Source organism: Lynx canadensis, chromosome C1 (genome assembly GCF_007474595.2).
Source record: "Lynx canadensis isolate LIC74 chromosome C1, mLynCan4.pri.v2, whole genome shotgun sequence".
NCBI lineage: Eukaryota > Metazoa > Chordata > Mammalia > Carnivora > Felidae > Lynx > Lynx canadensis.
The window spans coordinates 218,467,544-218,490,281 of NC_044310.1; the positions used below are offsets into that span (position 1 = coordinate 218,467,544).

Genomic DNA, 22,738 nt, shown 5'->3' on the forward strand with positions numbered 1-22,738 from the left:
TGAGGCGGGGGCATCAGGGGGGACTTGTGTGGGGCCATGGGACTGCTGAGAACCAGAGCCCGGGTGCAGGTGCAGGTGTGTGGCCCGCGTCTGAGCTCCTCCCCTGCGCTGTGCCCGTGTCGCCGTTGCCCCGAGACCCAGTGGCCTTGTTCCTCCTCTCCGGTCCTAACGCTGTCCTCACCGCTGTCCAGTTACTCCCACTGGACCTCCAGTTCGAGAGGAGCGATAACAGCGATAGTAACACCTTCTTCCTTTCTGATTTTTAGTAACAGTTCTGGAATTTACCCGTTTCCGACTGACTTAATGTAGCATCGAGCAACCTAACAGACTGACAAAGTCTCATTTTTTTCCTCCTATGAGGCTTTCTCATGAATGGGCGTTGAATTTTATTGAATGCTTTTTCTGCATTGAGGTAATTCCGTTTATTTCTTTAGTTCGCTAAATGGCATTTATAGCTTTCTGATATTAAGTGATCGTTCCATTTCTGAGATGAAACCAACATTGCTACACTGTCTTCTCTTTTTCATCCATTGGTCGATTCTGGTTGCTAATTAGTATTTTTCTATTTATATTCGTGGATGGGATGGGCCCATGATTTTCTTTTCCTCATATGATCCTTATCTTGTGTTAGTCCCAAGGTGAAGAGTGAACCAGGGAGAGTTCTTTTCTGTGTTCTAGAAGATACAGTAGATGATGGAAAGAAAGGTATGTTTCTTGACATTTTGGTGGGACTTGTCCATAGAACCATCTGAGTGTGATGTTTCCTTTATAGGAAAATTTTAGGCTACTGCTGTTACTTTTATATTAATTATGGGAGCATTCAGGCTTTCTGTTTCTTCTTGAGTCAGTTTTGGTTATTAATTTCTTTTAAGTCCTCAAGTTTATTGGAAAGAAGCTCTCGATAGAATCCTTTTAACGTCTGCTTTATTTGAAATTCAGTTTTGTTCTGTTTTTATTAATAATGCTACTAATTTGTATTTTTTCTTCTTTTTTTGAGGCAGTGCTTCCAGAAGTTTGTCTGTTAGTCTTTTTAAGCCAATAGTTTTTGGTTCCATTGACCTTCTGTTTTGTATCTTTGTTCTTTTCACTGATTTCTCCCGTTTTCTAAATTTCCTTCCTTTTCTCTCTTTGTGTTTATTCTGTTGTCCTTTTGATTTCTAAGTTGGACACTTACATTACTAATATTTGTTTAGCCTTTTTTTAAACCTTAATATGAACTTGTTTTACGATTACAAGTTACGGTGTTTTGTGCGTCCATATTCCCTCACCAGCCATTTATTTATCACCTGCTGATTGTTGGGCGATCTCCCAGGCTTGTAATCAGAAGTGGATGTGTAACGTTACCAAATGTCTTTTTGGCAGCTGTTGAGATTATCATCTATTAATAGATTCCTAAAGCTGAGCAGTTCTTACGTTCCTAAAATAACCTTTGCCTGGTCGTAGTCTATTAATTATCCAATGCAAAACTATATTCAGTTCACTAGTATTTAATTTATTTTTTGTTTGTTTACATTTTATTTATTTACTTAAGTAATCTCTACACCCAGTGGGTCTCAAACTCACAATTCCAAGATCAGGAGTCACATGCTCTTCTCACAGAGCCAGCTAGGCCCCTCAGTTTACTAATATTTTTAAATGGAAGTCTATATTCAAGTGACATTGGCCTGAAGTTTTCACACATGTGTGTGCTGTTGTTGTTAGTTGTTAGGAACACGATTATGTTCATTTTATGTAATTTTTTTAAGTTTATTTGTTTTGAGAGAGAGTGAGTGAGCACAGGAGGGGCAGAAAGAGAGAGAGGGAGAGAGAGAATCCCAGGCAGTGCAGAGCCTGATGTGGGGCTTGAACTCACGAACTGTGAGATCGTGACCTGATCCGAAACCAAGAGTTGGACACTTCACTGACTGGGCCCCCCTGGTGCCCCTATGTAATTAATTTTTATAAAAGTTTTTCCCATGCCCTAGAATAGTGTAAGTCAGAGGAGTGATCTGGTTCACGGAGGTCGTGGAACTGTGGGGTTGCGTGCCCTTCCGTCCTCTCTGGGGGTGCGTCTCCCCAGGGCTGCTGCTTAGAAGCAGGAGCTCACTTCCTATTAATGACGACTTGAGGTCCAGCAGCTCGGAGCCTGCGTGGTTCTGTGGGCAGCCGTTGCCGACACGGCCCGGGTTCCTTTGCTCTTGCCTGCGGGACATGTGGGTGTGAGGCCTGGGAGAGTCCTTCTCCGGTGTGCTCCCAGTGACTCCTCGTGTTGTCCCAGTGACTCCTCGTGTTGTCCCCCTTCCGTCCTGGCCCCAGGAGCCCTGGGATGAACAGAGTCCAGCTGCCCTGTGGCAGGGGCTCAGCAGGATCCCAGAGTTACACGGTTTGTTCCTCGCGGGTACTCCAGTTGTCCTTGGGAAGTAGGGAGGAGCAGGTGTCTCTACATAATCGGGGCCTGTTTTCCTGAGGCCCAGGTCTCTCCCTGCTCTCGTCTGTGCTGCCGGTCCAGAGTTTTCTGGAGGCAGGCTGCTGGTATCTCGGGCCTGCTGGACTGTAGGAGGACCTGTCGGAGAAAACTCCCATTTCGCTTAGAGACCCTTCCCGTCACCACGCAAGTCCCTGCACACAGGCCGCCCTTCAGAGGGGCCTTCCCTGTCCAGCGGCTCCATTAGTCCTCCCCCTACCCCATCGCCCACCAGTCTCTGACCCTGCTCGACCTCCTTCCCCGGCGTCCACCGCTCACTGAGACTGTGGCTGTGGTTTTGGATTGACTTTTGGTGGCTGGAGGAGTCGGGCGTGGCGAGCACAAGCCAGAGCTCACCGCCTCGTCTGCGCCAGTGGGTCAGGGCACCTGCCGCATGTGGTTGCCAGCGTGGCCTCGCCACTTGCAGGGGTACTTGGGACCTGACTTCCTGTGTTTGAATTTGCCTTTGCTCTTCTAGTGTTTCGACTCATTCCGTACAGTCTCCACTAACCCCATGACGTTTATTTTCCGCCGAAGACCTCGGATAGCCTGACTTCTCATTACAGGCCTGCGCGTTTCTTTGCCAGTTCACGTGCCGACCGTTAACATGCGTGGCCTTCACGTTGCCCAGAGACTGCCGGGTATGATTGATGGTGAATTCGATCTGGTACTTCGGGGCTATGAAATACAGTCAGAATTTAAGAGGCTAAATATGTAAAAGCAGAACTGGAACCAGAACTGTAAGAAAGATTGTAGCAGTAGGCTTGGCAAAAAATGATGAAGTCTAAAATAGCAAATCCAGTGCTCGCTTCGGCAGCACATATACTAAAATAGCAAATCCAATTAGTTAATAAAGGGATGGAAATAAAAAGCAAAATAATTTAATAATCTTGGTGGTCATTTCCAGAGATGATAGGGAAAAGGGAAAAATACTTAAAAAAAATTTTTTTTAATGTTTATTTGTTTTTGAGAGACAGAGAGAGCGTGAGTGGGGGAGGGGCAGAGAGAGAGAGGGAGACACAGAATCCGAGGCAGGTTCCAGGCTCTGAGCTGTCAGCACAGAGCCCGATGTGGGGCTTGAACTCACGGACCCATGAGATCATGACCTGAGCTGAAGTCAGATGTTTGACTGAGCCACCCAGGCACTATGGGAAAAATACTTTTAAAGTATATTTTTAGGGACACCTGGGTGGCTCAGTCAGTTAAGCATCTGACTCTTGATTTTGGCTCAGGTCATGGTCTCACAGTTTGTGAGTTCAAGCCCCATATCGGTCTCTAAGCCTGGTTGGGTCTCTCTCTCTCTCTCTCTCTCTCTCTCTCTCTCTCTCTCTGCTCCTCCTTCCCCCAGTCCCTGACTCACGTGAGCTCTCTCTCTCACAAAAATAAATAAACATTAAAGTGTATTTTTTTTTAAGTTTATCTATTTTTGAGAGAGAGAGAGTGCGAGCAAGGGAGTGGCAGAGAGAGAGGGGTGGGACAGATGATTCAGAGCAGGCTCTGTGCTGACAGCAGAGAACCCAATGCAAGGCTTGAACTCACGAACTGTGAGGTCATGACCTGAGCTGAAGTTGGACACTTAACCGACTGAGCCCCCCAGACGCCCCTAAAGTGTGTTTTTAAACTTAGATTTTTTGTGGCCCCTGCCTGTAGCATGGAAAGTGATTGTAAAATGTAAAGCAAGTGAACTTGGAATCTTACGTCCTTTGAAAGGTACTTACAGGTACGTCTGCTTAGAGCCATTGGTGCATTAGGACCATATTATTAAATACTGGTGCCAGGGCCCCTCCTCAGACCCATTAGATCAATCTTTGGGCACGGTCCTGGCATCGGTAGCTTACAAAGTGCCCCAGGTGATTCTAATGCACAGCCAGGGACCAGAAGCTGCCGTAGAACTTCTGGTCCAGATGGTGCTGGGCCCTGGAGGAACAAGGTGGGAAACTGCCTATGCTGGCCTGTGGTTCCTGTGCACAAGGCTGATCACGTCAACCCCTCCAAAGACCCCCGGAAGTCTTAATGCTAGGAGAGGACAGAGCCTGTCCCTGCCTGGGTCCCTGGGTGGTGGCGGTAACTGGATCTGGCTCATTTGAGCGGGAAGCTATGGAGGTGAGGCCGATACTGAAGCTTCTTCCTAACCAACAGAAAGCGTGCCCCGCTGCCCTTGCCCGGTGGCCTGGGTGTGGGCCAGTTATACATCTTCCCTTTGCTCCCATGAGTGGATGGGGACCTGGACGGATCCCTGGATGACCCATGTGCCCAGGTTGCTGTGTGAGCACCAGGGATGAGCCCATCCCTCCCTGAGCACATTCGCTGATCTCATGGCGCTCTGCCCTCCAGGTAGCACTAGTGTGAGAGGCCCGCACACACCTGGTGATCTCTGAGCCCCGAAACCTATGTAACACACAGGCGTAAAGAGACCAGGGGAGTGTGTGGTGGGATGAACGTGGGAGAGACGCGTGTCCGTGACTTCGATTGCGTGCACATGTGTGGGGCGTGCGTAAACGCTAGTGCGGCGGCAGGAAAGGTCTGCAAGGACCTTCCTGGGAGCGACTTCTGCGATGATCTCAGTTCTTCCCAGTCTGTTAAGTCTGCTCCTCTGGTTTGGTTTTCCGAGGCTTCTCCTGGAGCCCGCTGTCCTGTTCACAAAATGCCACCGGTTTTCTCGCCACAGACAGCATGCGACATGGTGCCTGGTGTCTTTCGGGACTGTGTGCATGGAGCTTCTGGGGCTAAGCACCTGGGGTCCAGAAGCGATCTTCCTCCCCTGGTTGGCGTTTGCGTGGCACGTGGGTGCTCTGACCTGGGGTGCATGTGTGTTTACAGTGTTCATGTCCTTTGGACGAGCTGGCCCTCCTCAGCAAATAGTGACATGACCTTCTTTGTCTCTCGTCACAGGTTTTGGCTAAAAGTCTGTTTTGTCCGCTGTAATACATGTGGCCTCTCCTGTCTTTTGGTTTCCATTTGTAGAGGATCTTTTTCCATCCTTTTGAGCCAATTTGTGTGTCCCTAAAGCTACAGTGAGTCTTGTCGGAAGCATATGGCTGGGTCTCGTTTTTTTTAATCCATCCGGCAACTCTATGCCTTTTGATTGGAGAATCTAATCCACTTATATTTAGAGTAATTGCTGATAGGTAAGGATGTACTAATACCATCTTATTGTTTCCCGACTGTTTTGTAGTTCTCTTGTTCTGTTCTTCTCTTGCGATGTCTGTTGTGAATTAATGGTTTCCCACATGGTATGCTCTAATTCCATTCTCTAAGTGTTTTGGGAATCCACTGCAGGTCTTTACTTCGTAGTTACCACAAAGCTTTCATAAAACATCTTATAGGTAAGGTTCTACTTTGCACTGGTCATAAGCTAACTTCAAAAGCACACAAAAACTCTTTTTAAAACCCTTTGACTTCCCCCTTTTTATGTTTTCAGTGTCACAGCTCAGCTCTTTATATTGTGTGTTCATTAACAAATGGTTATGACTGTATTTTTAGTACTCTGTTCTTTCACCTTTATACAGAGCTAAGTGGCTGACACCCCTCCTCCCCGCAGCGCGAGGGGCCTGAGTCTGGTTACTCATCTCCGCCAGTGTTTCCTTGGCCGCGCTCACGTTCTCATCTGCGCCTTTCACTGCGGCTTGGTGACTCTTCTCGGGATTTCCTGTGAGGCGGGCCTGCTGCTGGCAATCTCCTCCTCTCTGTCTGGGAATGTGTTTGTCTCCTCGCCTTCATTTCTGAAGGACAGCTCTGTGGGGTCGTGTTCTCGTGGGCACTTGGTGTCTCTCGGCCTCTAAACGTATCTCTTGCTCCCTCCTGGCCGGAAATCTGCGGCCTTATGGGGTTCTTTGTGAGGTGCAAGCTCTTCTCTTGCTGCCTTGAAGATTCCCTCTTTGTGTGTGGTCCTGTTCTGTTATAAGGTGTCTGGAGAGGATCTCCTGAAGGTGAGTTTGTTTGGTGAACCTCATGAGCTTCATGAACTTGGAATACCCAGACCTCTCTCCAGACTTGGGACGTTTCAGCCATTGTTTCCTTGAAGAAGCCTTCTGCCCCTCCTTTCCCCTCCTCCTTCTGGGCTCCAGTAATGCTCAGATTGCTTCATTTGATGGTACCCCACGATCACGTGGCCTTTCTTTACCCCCTTCACTCTTTTTGTCCTGTTCTGTTGTCCTCAGAGGTCTGTCCTGTAATTCACACATTCTTTCCTCCTGATGCATCATGACGTTGGTGCGCTCTCCGTCGTGTTGTTTCCATTTTGTTCATAGGATCTTCCGCTCCAGAATTTCTGTGCGGTTGTTTTTTATGATTTCTCTCTCTCTGTTAAACCACTCATTCTTTTCATGTATAATCTTCCTGATTTATTGAACTGTCTTTCTGTGTTTTCTCGTAGCTCACTGAGCTCCCTTAAAAGACCCGTTCTGAATTCCTCACCAGGTAGATCGCAGATCTCCCCGTTTTGGGGTCAGTTGCCGAACAGTTACGGAGATACTTGGTGGTGTCGATGTTTCCCTGACTGTCATGTTCCTTGGAGTCCTGTGTTGCTGTGTTCCCCTTGAAGTAGCAGTGATCGCTTTCATCTTGCCTCACCGACTTCAGGAGACACGTAACCTCTGTCAGCCCTGCTGGGGATTCAGATGCTTTTTCAGACCTTGTGTGGACCCACCTGCCCTGTGTTTCTTGCTCCCTCTTGGGGCAGAATTCTTGAGTTTCTGTGCCTTCTCTCCACGCTGCAGTGCCCCAGGGCAGGCGGGCAGGCGGGCAGGCGGGCAGGCGCTGACAGCTCCCTTTTGCTTCCCCAGGGGCCGACTACAGCTGTTGTTTGTGGCCACTCCCTGGCCTGCAGATTCGCACTGGCTTTGCAGTTCTCCCTGGCTGGCTGTCAAAGCTTGCTTGTGTCGCCATCAGGAGTGCACACAGGGAGCCAGCAGCAGGGCGGGGGTGTGTGGGTGTGGGCCCGTGGGGGTGGGGATCCACGGGCAGGGTGGATTTTCTGGCGGGGTCCACAGTGCAGTAGGACCTGGGTCCCTCTGATGCCCTCTGAGAGTCCTGTTTGCCTTCTCCCAGCTGCCCTCTGCCCCCAGTCATACGGCTCAAGACGCAGCGGTCTGGCGAGGGTGAGAGAGATGTTGGGCCTCTTTGGCAGCGTCCTGCACGGCTGAGGAGGCCAGGTGCTCCCTCACCCCCTGTCACCCTGTCACTTTCCCCCATGGGAGAGATCACGAGCTGAGGTCTCTCCTGGCCCTCCGCCCTGCCCCCTTGGAGAGGTGATGGGGGTAGAGTCAGACCGTTCCTCTTACCCTTCTCAATGCTTCCAAACTCGTGTGTGTGTGTGTGTGTGTGTGTGTGTGTGTGTGTGTGTATTTTGTTTTTTTGGTTTTTTTTTCCTCCATCGGTGTGCTGGAACTTCTCTGGAAACCGGGGTTTCCACACAGGCTCTCTTCGTCCATGGGTAATTGTCTAAGACGGTTCCCGGCCCCTCCTGGAGGCTGGCCCTCCCCGTCTGCTGCCTCACGGAGGGCTCTCTGCCTCCTCGGCTCACCGACACCCTCACGCTCCGAGCCAGAGCCGGGAGATTGTCCCCACACAGCGAGCGAGGGTGAGGGCGGGCTGGCCCACGTCCCTTCTCGGGCTCTCAGCCAGATGTGGGCTGGGAACAGCTGCATCCGATGTTTTGTTGTTTTCTAGTTGTTTCCTACTTCGGCTCCAGCCTTTCCATTCTGGCCAGAGTCTCCTTGGGATATTTTAACAGAATTATAGAACCCTAGAAATCATGGTTAGGAACCAAAATTTTGTTCCTAAATCGTGTATTTTATATAATTAAGAGTGAACTGGAATATGTTCTAGGACTGAAGATCCACCTCGACCAGATAAATATAGTTCTGTTTCCATGAATAGCATTTCCTTTTCATCTCTGCCGCCACATCCAGGGAAGAGGCAGCCTTTCAGCTAAAACCAGGTGGAGGTCAGTGGTTGCAGCACCCTTTGACCATGGCTTACCTCCCAAGAAACTATTCTTGAACCAAAAAAAGTCACTAGTAAGTGTGTTATTTCTCTCTCTCTCTCTTTTTTTTTTTTATCTTCTTTTAATGTTTATTTTTGAGAGAGAGAGAGAGAGAGACACTGTGAGCAGGGGAGAGGCAGAGAGAGAGGGAGACACAGAATCCGAAGCAGGCTCCAGGCTCTGAGCTGTCAGCACAGAGCCCGACGCGGGGCTCCAACCCATAGACCATGAGATCATGACCTGAGCTGAAGTCGGACACTCAACCGACTGAGCCATCCAGGCGCCCCGTGAGCGTGTTGCCTCTTAAGAAGACATGGCGTTTATGAACTTCAGCATCCTTTGCAACTAGAGCGTGCAGTGACCTGGGAATGGGAAGGTGCCTCTGTAGGAGAGCGCGTGTCCCATCAGCACCCTACGTGGCAGCGAACGACTGTGTGTGTTCCCACCAGACTCGGGAACAGGGCTGCGAAACACAACCCTGTCCGACTATTCTGGGGGCTCTAGCCAGCACAGAAAGAGGCGAGGCGTGGAGTTCTTTACGGGGGGAGACGGGGTCATCATTAATTGAAATGACAGCAGTCTGCCAAGGAAATTGATCCCCAAAAGGTTAACTGTTAGAGAAAAAATGCATAGGGTGGCCAGTGACAAAATAAATATCCCAAGTCCGTGTTTTTCCTGCAAGTCAGCAATAACCCATTGAAAATAATGTGCCTGAAGTTCCTCTTCAGAACTGGGAACAAAAATGTAACTTACCAAGCCATGCATTTAACAAGAAGTTTATAGTAACTATTTTGAGAAGCCGCAGAATTCTTTTTTTAAATTTTTTTTTTCAACGTTTTTTATTTATTTTTGGGACAGAGAGAGACAGAGCATGAACGGGGGAGGGGCAGAGAGAGAGGGAGACACAGAATCGGAAACAGGCTCCAGGCTCCGAGCCATCAGCCCAGAGCCTGACGCGGGGCTCGAACTCACGGACCGCGAGATCGTGACCTGGCTGAAGTCGGACGCTTAACCGACTGCGCCACCCAGGCGCCCCAAGAAGCCGCAGAATTCTACCAAGAGATGCAAAGGGCCTGGAAAAAGTCAAGAGAGTGTTTCTGGGTAGGAAAATCAATACGATAGGGATGTTATTTCCCTCGACTTACTGTATAAATTTAATGGAATAACAGTAAGTATTCAGTGGATGTTCTGGAGCTTGGCAAAGAATATTCTCAGGTTCATCTGAGAATAAATATGTGAGAATAGCTTTTCATCAAAATGTTTGAAAGGACCAGTTTTAGGCCAGTATGACTCTGGTTACTTTAAGTAGAGGAGAGATTGTCGGGGCTGAGAACTGGAGCTCTGCATTTCCCTGTTGCCTGCTGGCTTTGTCAGTCAGATCGGCTCCCTGTGGGATAAAAGATGGCTTTAAAACTATTTCCAATTTTCAAGGAAGTCAGAAAGGCCAGTCTGAAGAGCCGTCGCTTCTGTGCTGTGCCCTAACCTGCAGCCGCTGTGGTGACCCCGCTGGGCCTCAGGCCGAGCCTCCTCACTCGTACTTTCCGCAGACTTCCACAACGGTTCCTCACCACCCCCCCCCCCCCCCCCCCCGCCATCCACGGCCGCCAGTGTCTGTGGAAGGAGCTAACGTGTAACGAGCTCTGGTTCTGTGCCAGGTGCTACGAGGTATGCTGTGGCGTGCGTTTTCCTCCCGTGGAAGTTTACCAACCAGTTCTCAGTCAGAGACCACTAGAACAACAGCTGCCGTTTCTAGAGCACTTGTTACGACTAAGGAGCTACAGACATCGCGTCATTTAACTTGACCGTAATTTATTAGATAAGCGCCATCCTCCTTTCCTAGGCCTGGAAACAGAGTCACAGAGTTATTGTGTCTGAGGTTGTTAGGCCGTAAGTGGCAGAGGCGGGTCGTCGCCCGCGTGGCTGTGTGGCCCCGTCCGGGCACGCGGCTTCTCCTGGAAGGTTTCTCTTAACAGCATCTTCCTGACTGCCCGTGAAATAATTGAGAAGATTTTACCCGCATCTGTCAGATTGTGGAAATGCCATAGGAGTTGATGTTCCTTTATATGCACAGAAACAAAATGCCGGTTCATGATAAATATTTGCTGTCAGTTGGTACAACCATTAAATGGAAAACTCTTTGACGTTATGTCACAAAGGTGAAGACCTACACACCCTTTGGCCCAGCAATGCCCTTGGTCATTGCACATCCCAGAGAGTCCTGTGCACATGTGCATTGGGACATATATAAGATTGTCCACGGTGGTCTGTTTAACAGTTGTAGTAGCGACTCATTACTTAGCTGTTCAGAATAATCACTTTTCCTAAATAGTTATCGTCGGAGCCCCAAATGTCCATCAGCAGTAGAGCGGGTGAATAAAATCATGGTATATTTGTGTAATGAAATACCTACCGTTCAGCAATGCAAATGAACAGTATACAGGTGCTTGTAGCTACACGGTTGATTCTTAAATAGAACGTTGAGCAGAAGAGGCAGACACGTGCGGAAATGTACTGTGTGGTTCCGTCTGCACCCTACGAGGGAGACGGGCACACAGGGAAACACGCAGGTGCACACAGACCCAGTAGTGGACCACGTGGAGGGCAGCGTGGTCGTAGCCTGGGGCTTTGGGGACCCTGGGAAGGTTGGTTTTCTTGACCCAGGCGAAGGCTGCTGGAGTCACTTTAGCATTTTGTTATACCATTTATGTTTGATGCGCTTTTTTGTATGTGTGCAAAAAGGTTAAAGCATTTGATGGCAGACTGTTTTATTTTACTGTGCGTTCAAGGGATCGGGTTTGACCCACGCTAGGGACACGTGTTTGGTTGACAGAGAAGCTTGGCGGTAGAATATCTGTGGGTGAACAGGACACTCTGAATAGTTACTCTGTCGATCCCTGCCTTTCTCTTGTAACTCGGGTGCAGGCACTCTCGGCTTACGAAGAAAATGAACTTTTGGCAGGTTGTACATAAATCAGTTCCCGAGGTCATGGGAGAGTATATTATTTAAAGCAAATACTCACACTCTTTGATTTATTATTCCCTCTCCCCACCCGACATTACTCAGGCCTTTGTTTATTGGGTTTGCTTAATGTAGGGTAGAGCTCTGCCCGGCAGCGTTCGTGACCCCTCGGATCCAGAAACAGAGTGGAAGGCAGTGTGCACGTGCCACAGCCCTCGTGTTGCACCCTAAGTCCTGCTCCTGAGACACTTCGGGCGGTGCCTAAGGGTCAGGCTCCTAAGGCATTCTTTTAAAAACAGCGTTTTCTGCTGGCGAAGCATCGCGATCGAAATTTAAAGGAACAAACCTTTCACGTCAGTGGTTCTTATTTATTTGACTTAGGATAAATCACCACAAACTTAAAAAGTCGCCATAAACGCAAACGCTTACATTTCTGGGGACAAGCGTGCGTGCGGTAAATGCAAATCGTATGAAGTCCCAGAAGCAAGCAGCCGTTCACCTGGAAAGTCTTGGAAACTCACGCTTTCTGAAGCACATGTGCGAAGTGGGCAGCCAGGACGCCGAAACGCTTTGTCAGAGGCCCTTCCTGCCGGAGAAGCAGCTGAGTAAACAGTGCGCAGCCCGCACGAGGAGCCGGAGGCCACAGCCCGGTGGGTTTGTGTCCCCGCGAGACCCGCCGCTGCCACCTCCGTGCGCGTCGCCCGTGGAGAGCGAGGCCGTGGCCGGAGTGCCGCAGAAAAGTGTGGCCCGGAGATGTGCTCTCCCGGCAGAGAGTTTCGAGATCTGATTTCGTGGCAGCGGGGCATTTACATGTTTACAAAGTAGAGCTGGGGACGGGACCGTGTCGGGGAGGAGGGTGTATTCTCGATGAACGATCCTGTCTCTCTGAAGCTGGTCAGTTGGTGCCGCCGCTCCACCCGCACGTGTTTTCCGGTCCGTGCCGGAGTGCTCGGAGCAGAGTGCTCAGAGCAGGCCCGACTTCGAGTCTTCTGGAGCTGACGAGTCCGCCCGAGAGAGAAGGGCCACGTCCCGCAGGGGCTCGTGCTTCCGTTCTTTCTGTCCGAGAAATTTATGGCAACGGTTAACGCCCATTGAAGGTTTACTACGTGCGAGGCTCCGGGCTGCCTATTTTATATGATCCCATTTAATCTTACCTACAGGGTAAATATCATTATTTCCATTTTATGGTGAGGACATTGAGCTACAGGCAGGTCAGGTGAGGCTCCCGGGGCCATACAGTGAGGAGGTGGCGAGGCTTCGTACGTGCAGAGCACGTGTTCCGACCGCTGGCCCGCGCGTTTCCCCAAAGGCTCCCTGTGTTCCCCGTCGTTTCGGTAGTGGACGTATAATGGTGGAGTTTCACTGTATCTTCTTCTTGTGCTCCCAGAAATTGAGCGTGGCTCGTGTGACTGATTCCTGGGTGGTGGATACGGTGCTAGATTCTCATATTTCACTATACGTATTAAAAGTCTATAAAACAAGGGTTTATAATGGTTACATTTGTCTGGAAATTCGCTGACACAGCTATACGGGCTGTATATAAATCAGTCTGTCGTCAGAGGGGTGTGCTTTTAAAGCAAATAATCACTGGCTTATCCACCCCACCCTGCCATGTTCGCTTAGACGGAAGTTGTTGGTTGGTTTTTTTTTTTTTTTTAATGCCAGAATTTTGATGTTTTGCCACAGCGTGTTTGCAGCAATGATAAAAGTTTCTCCCGACTCATAATCCCAGCCCAAATGCATTTTGTTTTGAATTCTTAACCCCTTAAAAATAAAGTTATAAACGTAAGATTAGTGTTCCCGATTCTGCTTGGCGCTGTGATTCAGAGCTATGAGGGAGTTTGACACGGTGACCCAAAATAGGGAGGTTGGCCAGATAACCCCTTAGTGTCTTTGTCTCCCTCGCAACTCACCTGTTTTATCGCACATTTACACATATTAGCCATGCTAAGCTCTGCACCCTAAACAGTTTTGTATCAGACTCAACGCAATGCCAAGTACGTGGGAATTATTTACTAAGCATTATGAATGGGTTTTAGTAGAATTTTAAATTGCTCAACTAAGTCAGAGTTTTACTAATCTGGATATAATAAAGACAACACTTTTTTTTTTTCCCTTGAGAAGTAGTTTTTTATTGTCTTGAGTTCATTTTAGTCAATTAGCATTTTACTTGAAAGGCATTTGTGTGGCCACTAACTTTTTTCGTCAGTGAAGTTTATTTTTACATAACTGTAGACTCAACGTGCAGTTGCAAGAAATAATGTACATTTTACATTCCTACCAGCCATGTCCAAGTAATCGAGTTTTGCTGCATCCTCACCGGGCTTTGGAGATTTCCCGTATGCTCCGTTTTCCCCACCGATACGTCGTGTAGAGCCACGTTCAATATCATACCAGGATATTGACCTTGATGCAGTCAAGATACGGAACAGTTCCATCACCACAAGGATCCTTCCTGTTGCCCTTTTACAACCACGCCTATTCCCTCCCCTCCCACCTCGCCCCCTCCTCAGCCTGTGGCAACCACTAACTGTTCTCCACTTTTACAATGTTGTCATTTCAAGAACGTTCTGTGAATGCAGTCATAGAGCATGTAGTCTTTGGAGATTGGCCGCTTTCGTGTCGTCCCACATGTGAGTGTAGCGCTGTTTCTTTAACTGCTCACTTGTTGAAGGGCATCTGGGTTGTTTCTAATTTTTGGCTACTCTGAATAAAGCTGCTGTAAACATTCACGTACAGACTCTGTGTGAACATAACTTTTCATTCCTCTGGAATAAGTGTCCAGGAGTACAGTTGCTAGGTCGTCTGCTGGTTGCATGTTCGTTTTTCAAGAAACTGCCCAACTGTTTTCCAAAACCTGTTTGCAAAACCTGTACAGTTTACATTCCTACCAGCCATGTCCAAGTAATCAAGTTTCTCTGCATCCTCACCGGCCTTTGGTATTGTCACTACTTTTTCTTAAAGCTACCCTGGTAGGTGTAGGGTGATACCACGTTGTAGCTTCAGTTTGAATTTCCCTGATAAGTAATGATTTTGAACATCTTTTCATGAGCTTATTGGCCATCCGTGTATCCTCTTTGGTGAAATGTCTATCTGTGTCTTTTCTCATGTTCTAATTGGATTTCCTGTTTGCTTTTTTACTATTGAGTTTCGAGAGTTTATATTTTTTAGATACTAGTCCTTTGTCAGATACACGGTTTGGAGGTATGTTCTCTCTCCAGCTTGTCTTTCAGCCTCTCAACGGGGTCTTCAAAAGTTTTTGACGGTGACAGAGTCAGCTTTGTCACCTCTTCCTTTAATGAGTCATGCTTTTGGGGTCAAGTGGGAGAACTCTTTGCTTGGCCATAAATTCCAAAGGTTTTCTCCTAGGTTTTTTCCTAAAAGTTTTGTACTTGTACGTTCTACATGTAAGTCCATTACCCACTTTGAGTTCATTTTTGTACAAGAAATGAGACTTAGGTCAAGGTTCCTTTTCCCCCTCTGGATATCCAGTTACTCCAGTGCCACACGATGAAAGGCTCTGTTTCTCTCATTGAATTGCTTTTGCACTCTTGTCAAAAACCAGATGGGCATACTTGGTTGAGGGTCTATTTCTAGATTCTTCATTCTGTTCCATTGGTCTATGTGTCTATCCCGCCAATACCACACAGTCTTGATTGCTGTAGCTACATAATAAGTCCTGAAATTAGATAGACTGATTGCTCCCTCTTTATTTCTTTCTTAAAAAATATTTTAGCTATTCTAGATCCTTTGTCTTTCTGGATAAGTTTCAGGACAATCTTTTCTGTGTCTCCAAACAATTTTGTTTGGATTTTGATAGGAATTTTATTAAACTTGTATATCAATTTGGGGAGAATTGACATCTTCACGATGTTTGAATCTTGCAGTTGAGGAACATGGTATGTCTCCCCACTTATTTAGATCTGTTTTGATTTCTTTCATCCACATTATGTAATTTTCGTATGCAAGTTCCACACATATTTTGTTAGATTTACACCTAGATACTTTTCTCTTTTGTTTACGTATACAATTGTAAATGACACTGTATTTTTCATTTCAGTGTCCATGTGATGACAATATATAGACATATAATTGATTTTTGTATATTTATCTTATATCCTGCAACCTTGCCTAACTCTTACTAGTTCTATGAGTTTTACCTTTTGTTTCTACTCATGTTTATTTAACATTTTCTGTGTGCCAGGCATTATGTTCTCTGTGTGCCAGGCAGCATGTTTCCACGTGCTTGTCCAAGTTCAGTAGGTAGTGGAGCCAGAATCTTGAGAGGCAGACTATTCGGTCACTTCATTTGTTAGTTTGGCAGATATTTAAGGAGAACCTATATGGGCCACAGTGGATGCAGACACAGGGCTCCTGCTCTCCTGGATCCTACAGTCTGAAACTGGCATTAGAAGTAACACAAATGGTTATATGATAAAAACAAGTTAATTAGTTATAATTTAATTGACAGCATTTGACTCATACTCTAAGTCAGGAAAGCAGTGACACCTTAGCCAGCCTTGTGGAGCGGGAACACCCAGGGAGGGCTTCCTAAACAGTATCCATTATCCTGGGAACGGTTTTCCAAGAAGCCAAACTATTCATTGGTTCTCGTCACTTACGTCAATTTCTGAAATTCAGAGATGTCTGTGATAAAAGCTCATGTGAAGAGAATTGTAAACGTCGGTTGCCAAAGAGCCTAGCAACTCCTGGCCAAAACTGAATGAAGTTTTCCAGTTGCCTCTGTCTCCTTCCCTCCTTTGCCTGCTACTGTGTGAGACCTCCCCCCTACCCTCTGCACCAGTGATTCCCACCGAGGCCCCAGGTTCCTTGACCTCTGTACCAGCCAGCTCAGTCCAGCCCTCTCCAGCTGACCCTCCGCTTGGCTTGGTGCTGCTGGCCATGCCCTGCTTGCAGACTTCCTCTCCTTCCTTTCCACGTTGCCAGGTTTCCTCCTCTCTGGAGGGTTCCTTTCCTCTTTTCGCCTGGCGAGCTGGGTTACGGTGTCATTTGAGATGGAAAAGAGGTCCGTTCAAGGAGTGAGGTGCAGGGTCAGATCCCTTTTCTGCCAGTGTGTCTGGGAAAATCATCAGTGTCCCTAAGCCTTGGTAACAGTAACTATAAGTTTCTGGTCAGTTGGGGCATAAATCTTACTTTATAGAAATTTGCCCTTCAGACAGCCTTCCAGGTCAAGACCCCTCTACCCTTGAGAAGGGAAGGCACGGACCCCCGGTGGGCACAGTGTACCTGCTCCCATGGCTCGGGGCTGCGGCTGGCCCAAGTGTCACGTTCACAGGAAGGACAGTGGGTCCCGAGCCAGTACTGTCCCCACTCCTGTGTCTTTCCGCCCTCGGCAGGCCCGCAGAAACGAGGATGTTTCCTTCTCTTCCTGTTTTCCCCACTGACCACAGGAGAAATTGCTTGTCTCTGAGTCAGCGTGGAAGAAGGAGAAGGACATCGTTTCCAAGGAGATAGAGAAGCTGCGTGTGTCCATCCAGACCCTGTGCAAGAGCGCACTTCCCCTGGGGAAGATCATGGACTACATCCAGGAGGACGTGGACGCCATGCAGAACGAGCTGCAGCTGTGGCACAGTGAGAACAAGCAGCACGCCGAGGCCCTGCAGGAGGAACAGAGGTCAGCAGGGGCGAGGGGGGCGAGGGGCCCCCACATCTGTCCAGGGCACCGGGGGACATCTCCCCTGAAGGAGGAATAGAGGTCGGCAGGGGTGAGGGGGCGGGGGCGAGGGGTCTCACATCTGCCCAAGGCCCGGGGGGATGGGGAGCCCCCACGTCTGCCCAGGGCCCCGGGGGGGATGGGGAGCCTTCACCTCTGCCCGGGGCCTGGGGGACATCTCCCCTGCAGGAGGAACAGAGGTCAGTGGGGGCCCCACATCTGCCCCGGGCTGGGGGGACATCTCCCAGGAAACCACCACTCTCCCCAAAAGCGGTGTCTTCTGCATTCATACCGCAACATGCACTTCTTTGTAACAAGTAGGAAAGATTTGGAGTTACCTTTCGCACGTAATTAGACGTAGGCAGTAAAAACTATGGGGAACTGTGCAGTATGGGTATTATTTTTTTATGTGTCTTGCCACAATCCCCCCAATTTTGTAACTGTTTGTAGTTTGGCAGGGTTTTCACTTTTTACTCCAGAAGAAATAAATGCAGGTGAACCCATTTCGAAATTGCTACCGTGAAGGAAATAGAACCACTAAAGAGAGATTTATCTTAGGGAAATGTTTGACAGTCTGTATTTATAATCGCCCCAGCATGAAACTATATCAGTTGTTAATGTTTTTTTTTTTTTTTCCAGAAAAGTATCTGATTGGACTCAGTGATATATCTCTAAGCCCATATAATAAGCTGTGTTATAACGAAGCTATACTCTTTTATTAGTCTGCTTATTCTTAAAAATTTCCTTAAGGTTTTAAATTCCAGCACGACAGGAGTTAGGAAATCACCGAGAACTTTTTGGTGCCGAGTCCAGCATGGTCATTTGTTAGCACTTCGTACGTTTCGTTTAACGTACTAAAAAGTAGCACCCAGATGGTTCTTCCTTCGCAAAACTGATGTTGCTTTATGGCAGGATGGTTGGACACCATCACTCTTTTTGTATTTATTCTGTATTGATATGCTTAAAAAAAACTAAAACTAAAGGGAAAGGCTGATTTGACCTCTGCCTTCCCAGGTATGTTCTAGATTTTTCCGGGCACGTAACCCAGCACCGAAACGCCTCATGCCTTGGGCAAGGGAGTCCGGGGGGAGGGTCTCTGGGGGGAAGCCCTTGCAGCTGGGTGAGCCTCCCCCTGGAGGAAGGTGAGGGGGGCGGAGGGCTGCCCGGGGCGGCGGTCTTGGTGGCCGCGCCGTCCCCAGGGCTCTCTGCAGCGTAGTCACGTAAAGACTTCAGACACATTAGGCTCCTGTGTATAATTTCACGTTTGACTCCACTTCGGGTCGCGGTGAGGCTGTGACCCCCGTCGTTCCCAGGCGTGAGGCTTTCGTCCCTCCGTGTCATCAGCCGAGCGTGTTCGTACTCCTAGCCCTTTTCTGCGGATGCCGTGAATAACCTCCGTTTGTCCTCTTGCGTCGTTTTGGTCAAGAAGCGCGCGTCCGCCGAGCCGCGTGGTCCTCACGAGCCCCTGTGTTGTTTCCCGCCAGCATCACGGACTGTGCCGTGGAGCCCCTGAAGGCCGAGCTGGCGGAGCTGGAGCAGCTGATCAGAGACCAGCAGGACAAGATCTGCGCCGTGAAGGCCAACATCCTGAGGAACGACGAGAAGATCCAGAAAATGGTGTGCAGCATCACTCTGAGTTCCAGAAGGTGAACGCTCGGCCGTCTCAGAAGCCGCCAGCCCTCCTCGGGCCGAGAATAAAAAGGGAGAGAGAGCCTCGCTCCTCTCTAAGCTCAGTTTCCCGAAAAAAAATGAAGTTTTCGGTGTCCTCCGACCGACGCGCGGGCACGCTCCCGCCCGGAAGGGCCGTGTTCTCATACCTTCCTCCCGCGGGCGTGTGGCCCGTGGAGGGGACTCCCGCACGCGTGTTCTCCGTGTCTCGGCCGCGGCCTGTGTGCTCAGCTCTGTGCCAGAATCCTCCAGCAGGCGAGCGGTGCTGGCGCGCCGAGGGAGACCCGCGTCCCTCGTCTTCAGGTCTCAGGCCTCGAGTCGGGCACCGGCACTTACACGCAGAGCAAGGTCGCCTTTGATGAGCGAGGTCGACTTTGAGTTCATCCCCCCTTGCAGAGGGGTCTTTTGACCCTGTATCTCTAGGAGGCACGCGGGAGGTTTTTAAACCTCTTACCCACGGCCCGCGCTGCTCGAGGTCATTTTCTCATGGGTCCCTGTTGCCTCTGGCTTGTGTTTACAGCCTTAAAGTTCAGAGATTTGAGGAGGTTTCAGTATGTCCTTGGCGGGTGTCTGGCCCCCGGGTTCTCCCCACGGAGGCAGCAGTGAGCCCGGGTGGGGGGCCTCGCTGTCCTGCGCCCGCGGCTTCGGCCTCCTCCCTCTTCCGCGCTCAGTCGTGCGTCCCTGGGAGGCAGGAAGACTTCGAAGGATGCACCAGTTGACCCCAGTTTTTTGATGTTACCATTTTTTTGGGAAATTGTTTTTTAAAGCAAGGCTTTTTAAAAACATGGTTTATATTTAGTTTTTCACATACGATATCGTCAACACTTACGAAAGTCTTAACTTTGTATGTAAAGGCTTTCCCCTGGTCAGAGACATACTCACAGGTCTTGGGTTCTGGGTCCCGATACCGTTATTTCTAGATATTTGTTGTGTGAACCACGCAGTGCCATTGAAACGCTAGAATTGCCTGAGGAGTTTTGCTTCTTTAAGGATTAGCACGAATGGCATGGGTAGGTTTTCTTCCTGGCATTTCCAGAATACGTCCTTTTCTAAGGTAGTTACGTGATCTTCCAAGCTGAGTAAGTTTGCCATCCGATGATTAAGTTCCGCCGTTTCCACACACGGGCCATCTCCTCGTTTCTACAGCACACCGTTAAATTGTGTGATCAGATTGTGCTGAGTACTTGTTGGAGGCGGGCGGGCGGCCGGTTAACTGTCCTTCGTACACTTCTCTCTTTCCTACTGAGTTGAACGACTTAGCCCTACAGGGACTGTTTTGCTTCAAGATGTCTGCCTTTTATGAATTTGTATATCTGAAGAGAGTTTTTGTGTTGCAAAAAAATTGCATACATTTTATGTGAGTCAGATTTTGTATGAAGTAGTTTATCAAATTGTATCATAAAATTTATTTTTATTTTATACATAAATCATTAAAAACGATCACATATTTTTGCTAGAAGCGTATGGGTTGTGCAATTCCGTTCACACCTGGAAAAAACATTTATAAGCATTTGGGAATTTTTTATTTTCAAATGTGCGTATTTTGCTTTTTCTGGTGAAGAAAGTTCAGGGAAATTTATCTTTATCATTCATACCATGACACTTACACCTCTTCTGTGTAAATTGAGGTTTTATAAGCCAGGTAAGCATTTATCAGAAATTTCAGGATCATTCATGAAGTTGTAGGAAGTCTCTGCATGTGATTATGACCGTATCTTACCATAGGCACAGTCAGTCCTCAGGTTATTCATTACTTTGAGAAAATACACAAAGGAGATCATTAAGTGTTTTCCTCTACTTTGGCTGAGACATTTCCAGGAAGTGCTGAAGTCACACTGCAGGAGTTTTAATTTAAAAGTTGAGCTGACGCTAATTTACATTCGAAGAGAATGCGTAAAGCTTTGGAAAAATTAATTCAGGACTAAAATTTGAGCTTTCTGCTCCCGTATTCACACTTATTTTTCTTTTCAGTAAGCAACTTAAAAAGTAACGACTGAAATCTGTGAAGATGATGTCATTTAGTGGCACGAAGTGCGGGTTAGGATCTGGGGTGGCCTGGAATTGCATTCCGTGCTGACAGGTCCCCTGAAGTCTACTTGGACTTGATCGCTAAGCTGCGCCCGGCTCACCGAGACGCATCTTCCGTCCGTGCGCAGTGTCAGGGCATAGAGCGAAAGCAGGGCCAGCAGGGCAGGGACCCGCAGCCGAATGAACAGGTAGATGTCAAAGGTCACAGGCCGAGGGTGACCCGTTTGCTCGAGCTTCCGCAAGAATCCGGCTCAAACGAGGCCGCGCACAGCAAGACCATGTGCTCAGCCGTTCCCGCCGATGGGGAAGACATTCCGCTCAGAGCTGGACTCTGAGCCCAGCTCCGGAATCTTCCACCCACGCCGGCGATGCAGAGAGCCGCTCACCTCCTCGCCTCCGTGGCCACGCCTCCGAGGAGCCAAGCACCGCCTCCTTGGAGCAGGCTTCCACGGGGTCCGCAGCAGAGGGTGGAAGTGAGAACGGGAGTCGCGGAGGCCCCCTAGCGGCAGAGGCCGGAACTCCTGTCACGCTCCGGAGCCGAGCTGGGGCCTGCCCTTGGGCTCTGAGGTTAGCAGTCTTGCGATGCGCCTTATAAATAAAAAGCTTTTATATTTTTCTAAGAGGTGTTTTGATAAGTATAGTTTATACAAGCCTTACAGTAAGGCAGAAGTGAGGCCCTACAAGACTCCCTTTTTTGTTCGTTAACGAGCGTCTTCATAAAGGGAGATTGGGAAGGACATTTTTTCAACTTTTTTTTTTTTTTAATTTATTTTTGCAAGACCGTGAGAGACAGAGTGCTAGCGGGAGAGGAGCAGAGAGAGAGGGAGACACAATCCAAACCAGGCTCCAGGCTCCGAGCTGTCTGCACAGAGCCCGATGCGGGGCTTGAACTCACAAACCATGAGCTCATGACCTGAGCCGAAGTCGGTGCTTAACTGACTGAGCCACCCAGGCGCCCCAGGGAAGGACTTTTTTGAAATTCAGCTAGAGAAAAGACATTTAAATGGCTTTGAAACTATAAAAAATTTTAAATCCATATTTAGAGCTGAGTTCCAAATTGATAGCTTCTTAAACCAAGCAAGGAGATCTTTCTGGTAAGAAAACAGGGTTCAAAACGTGAAGTCCGTAAATGACACGGAGGCTGTGCCTGGTTAGCCGGGGAGGGGTCCGGGCTTTGTAGACCAGTGTGATCAAAACCCACGCTGCCCTCCCCGGGCCAGAGCTGCCAGCAGGGCGCCCTCGGGCCCCCGCCCCCTTGTCACCTGCGAGGCAGTCGCAAGGGCACGCAGGACGGAGGGCCTCGGGGCTCATCAGTCACCCTCACGTCGTCTGTTTTGTCCTTCAGTGTGCTCTCACGTCTCCCACTTAGGTCTCAGAAAAAGCCTTTTAGCGCCACCATCGCCACGACCGTAACGATCAGAAAGCACTTAAGTTTGCCCTTCAGAACCTTCCTCGAAGCCAGTACCCGGCTGGACGCTACCAGCTGGTGTGCGGGGGGCTCCCTTCCCGGGGGACGCTGGTGCGAACACGGGCGCTGCTGCTTCCCCGCAGGGGGGTGGTCCCGCCCCGACGGGCTCTGGCTTTTCTCCAGCGTCCTTCCTAGTAGGGACGGCACAGGACGTGCGTGGTGGCACGTGGCCGTCGGGGCGTCGTCGAGGGCCGTCGGGCGCTCGTGGGCTCTGCAGCCGGCGGGGTTGTTGAGCCAGATCGCGGCTGTGCTGTCTAGCCCTCAGGCATCTGGCGAGGTGTCCGCTCCCCTGGGGACAGATGTGGGAATGTCCGGATTCGTCATCGGTTGGAAGGACCTCGCCAAAGAGGCCGCGTCTGTGAATGGTGTTGCCCTGGAGGGAATTGCCGGTGGGCCTGCCGCCTGGACGTCTTTCCCAACCACTGTCTGGGGGGAGCTGCGGCAGGCGGGTCTGTGTGACTCACACCGGCCTGAGTGCGTGGGCCGGACCCACACACTGGAGAACCGACTCA

At 49.2% G+C, this 22,738-nt stretch overlaps 1 protein-coding gene across 5 annotated transcripts in view; it reads left to right on the top strand.

Moving 5' to 3' along the window:
• TRAF3IP1 (TRAF3 interacting protein 1) overlaps positions 1 to 21,374 on the top strand; it is a 62,405-nt gene extending 41,031 nt beyond the window's left edge. For 4 of the 5 annotated variants that reach the window (XM_030325527.1, XM_030325520.1, XM_030325521.1 and 1 more), the window contains 2 exons: positions 16,800 to 17,023; positions 18,547 to 21,374. In XM_030325527.1, coding sequence (XP_030181387.1) covers positions 16,800 to 17,023; positions 18,547 to 18,712 — 390 coding nt within the window. In that variant the 3' untranslated portion in view covers positions 18,713 to 21,374. Of the gene's footprint in view, positions 1 to 13,672; positions 14,237 to 16,799; positions 17,024 to 18,546 lie in introns of those variants that run through there. The other variant, XM_030325525.1, reaches the window with a different exon arrangement.
• The last annotated feature ends 1,364 nt before the right edge of the window (positions 21,375 to 22,738 follow it).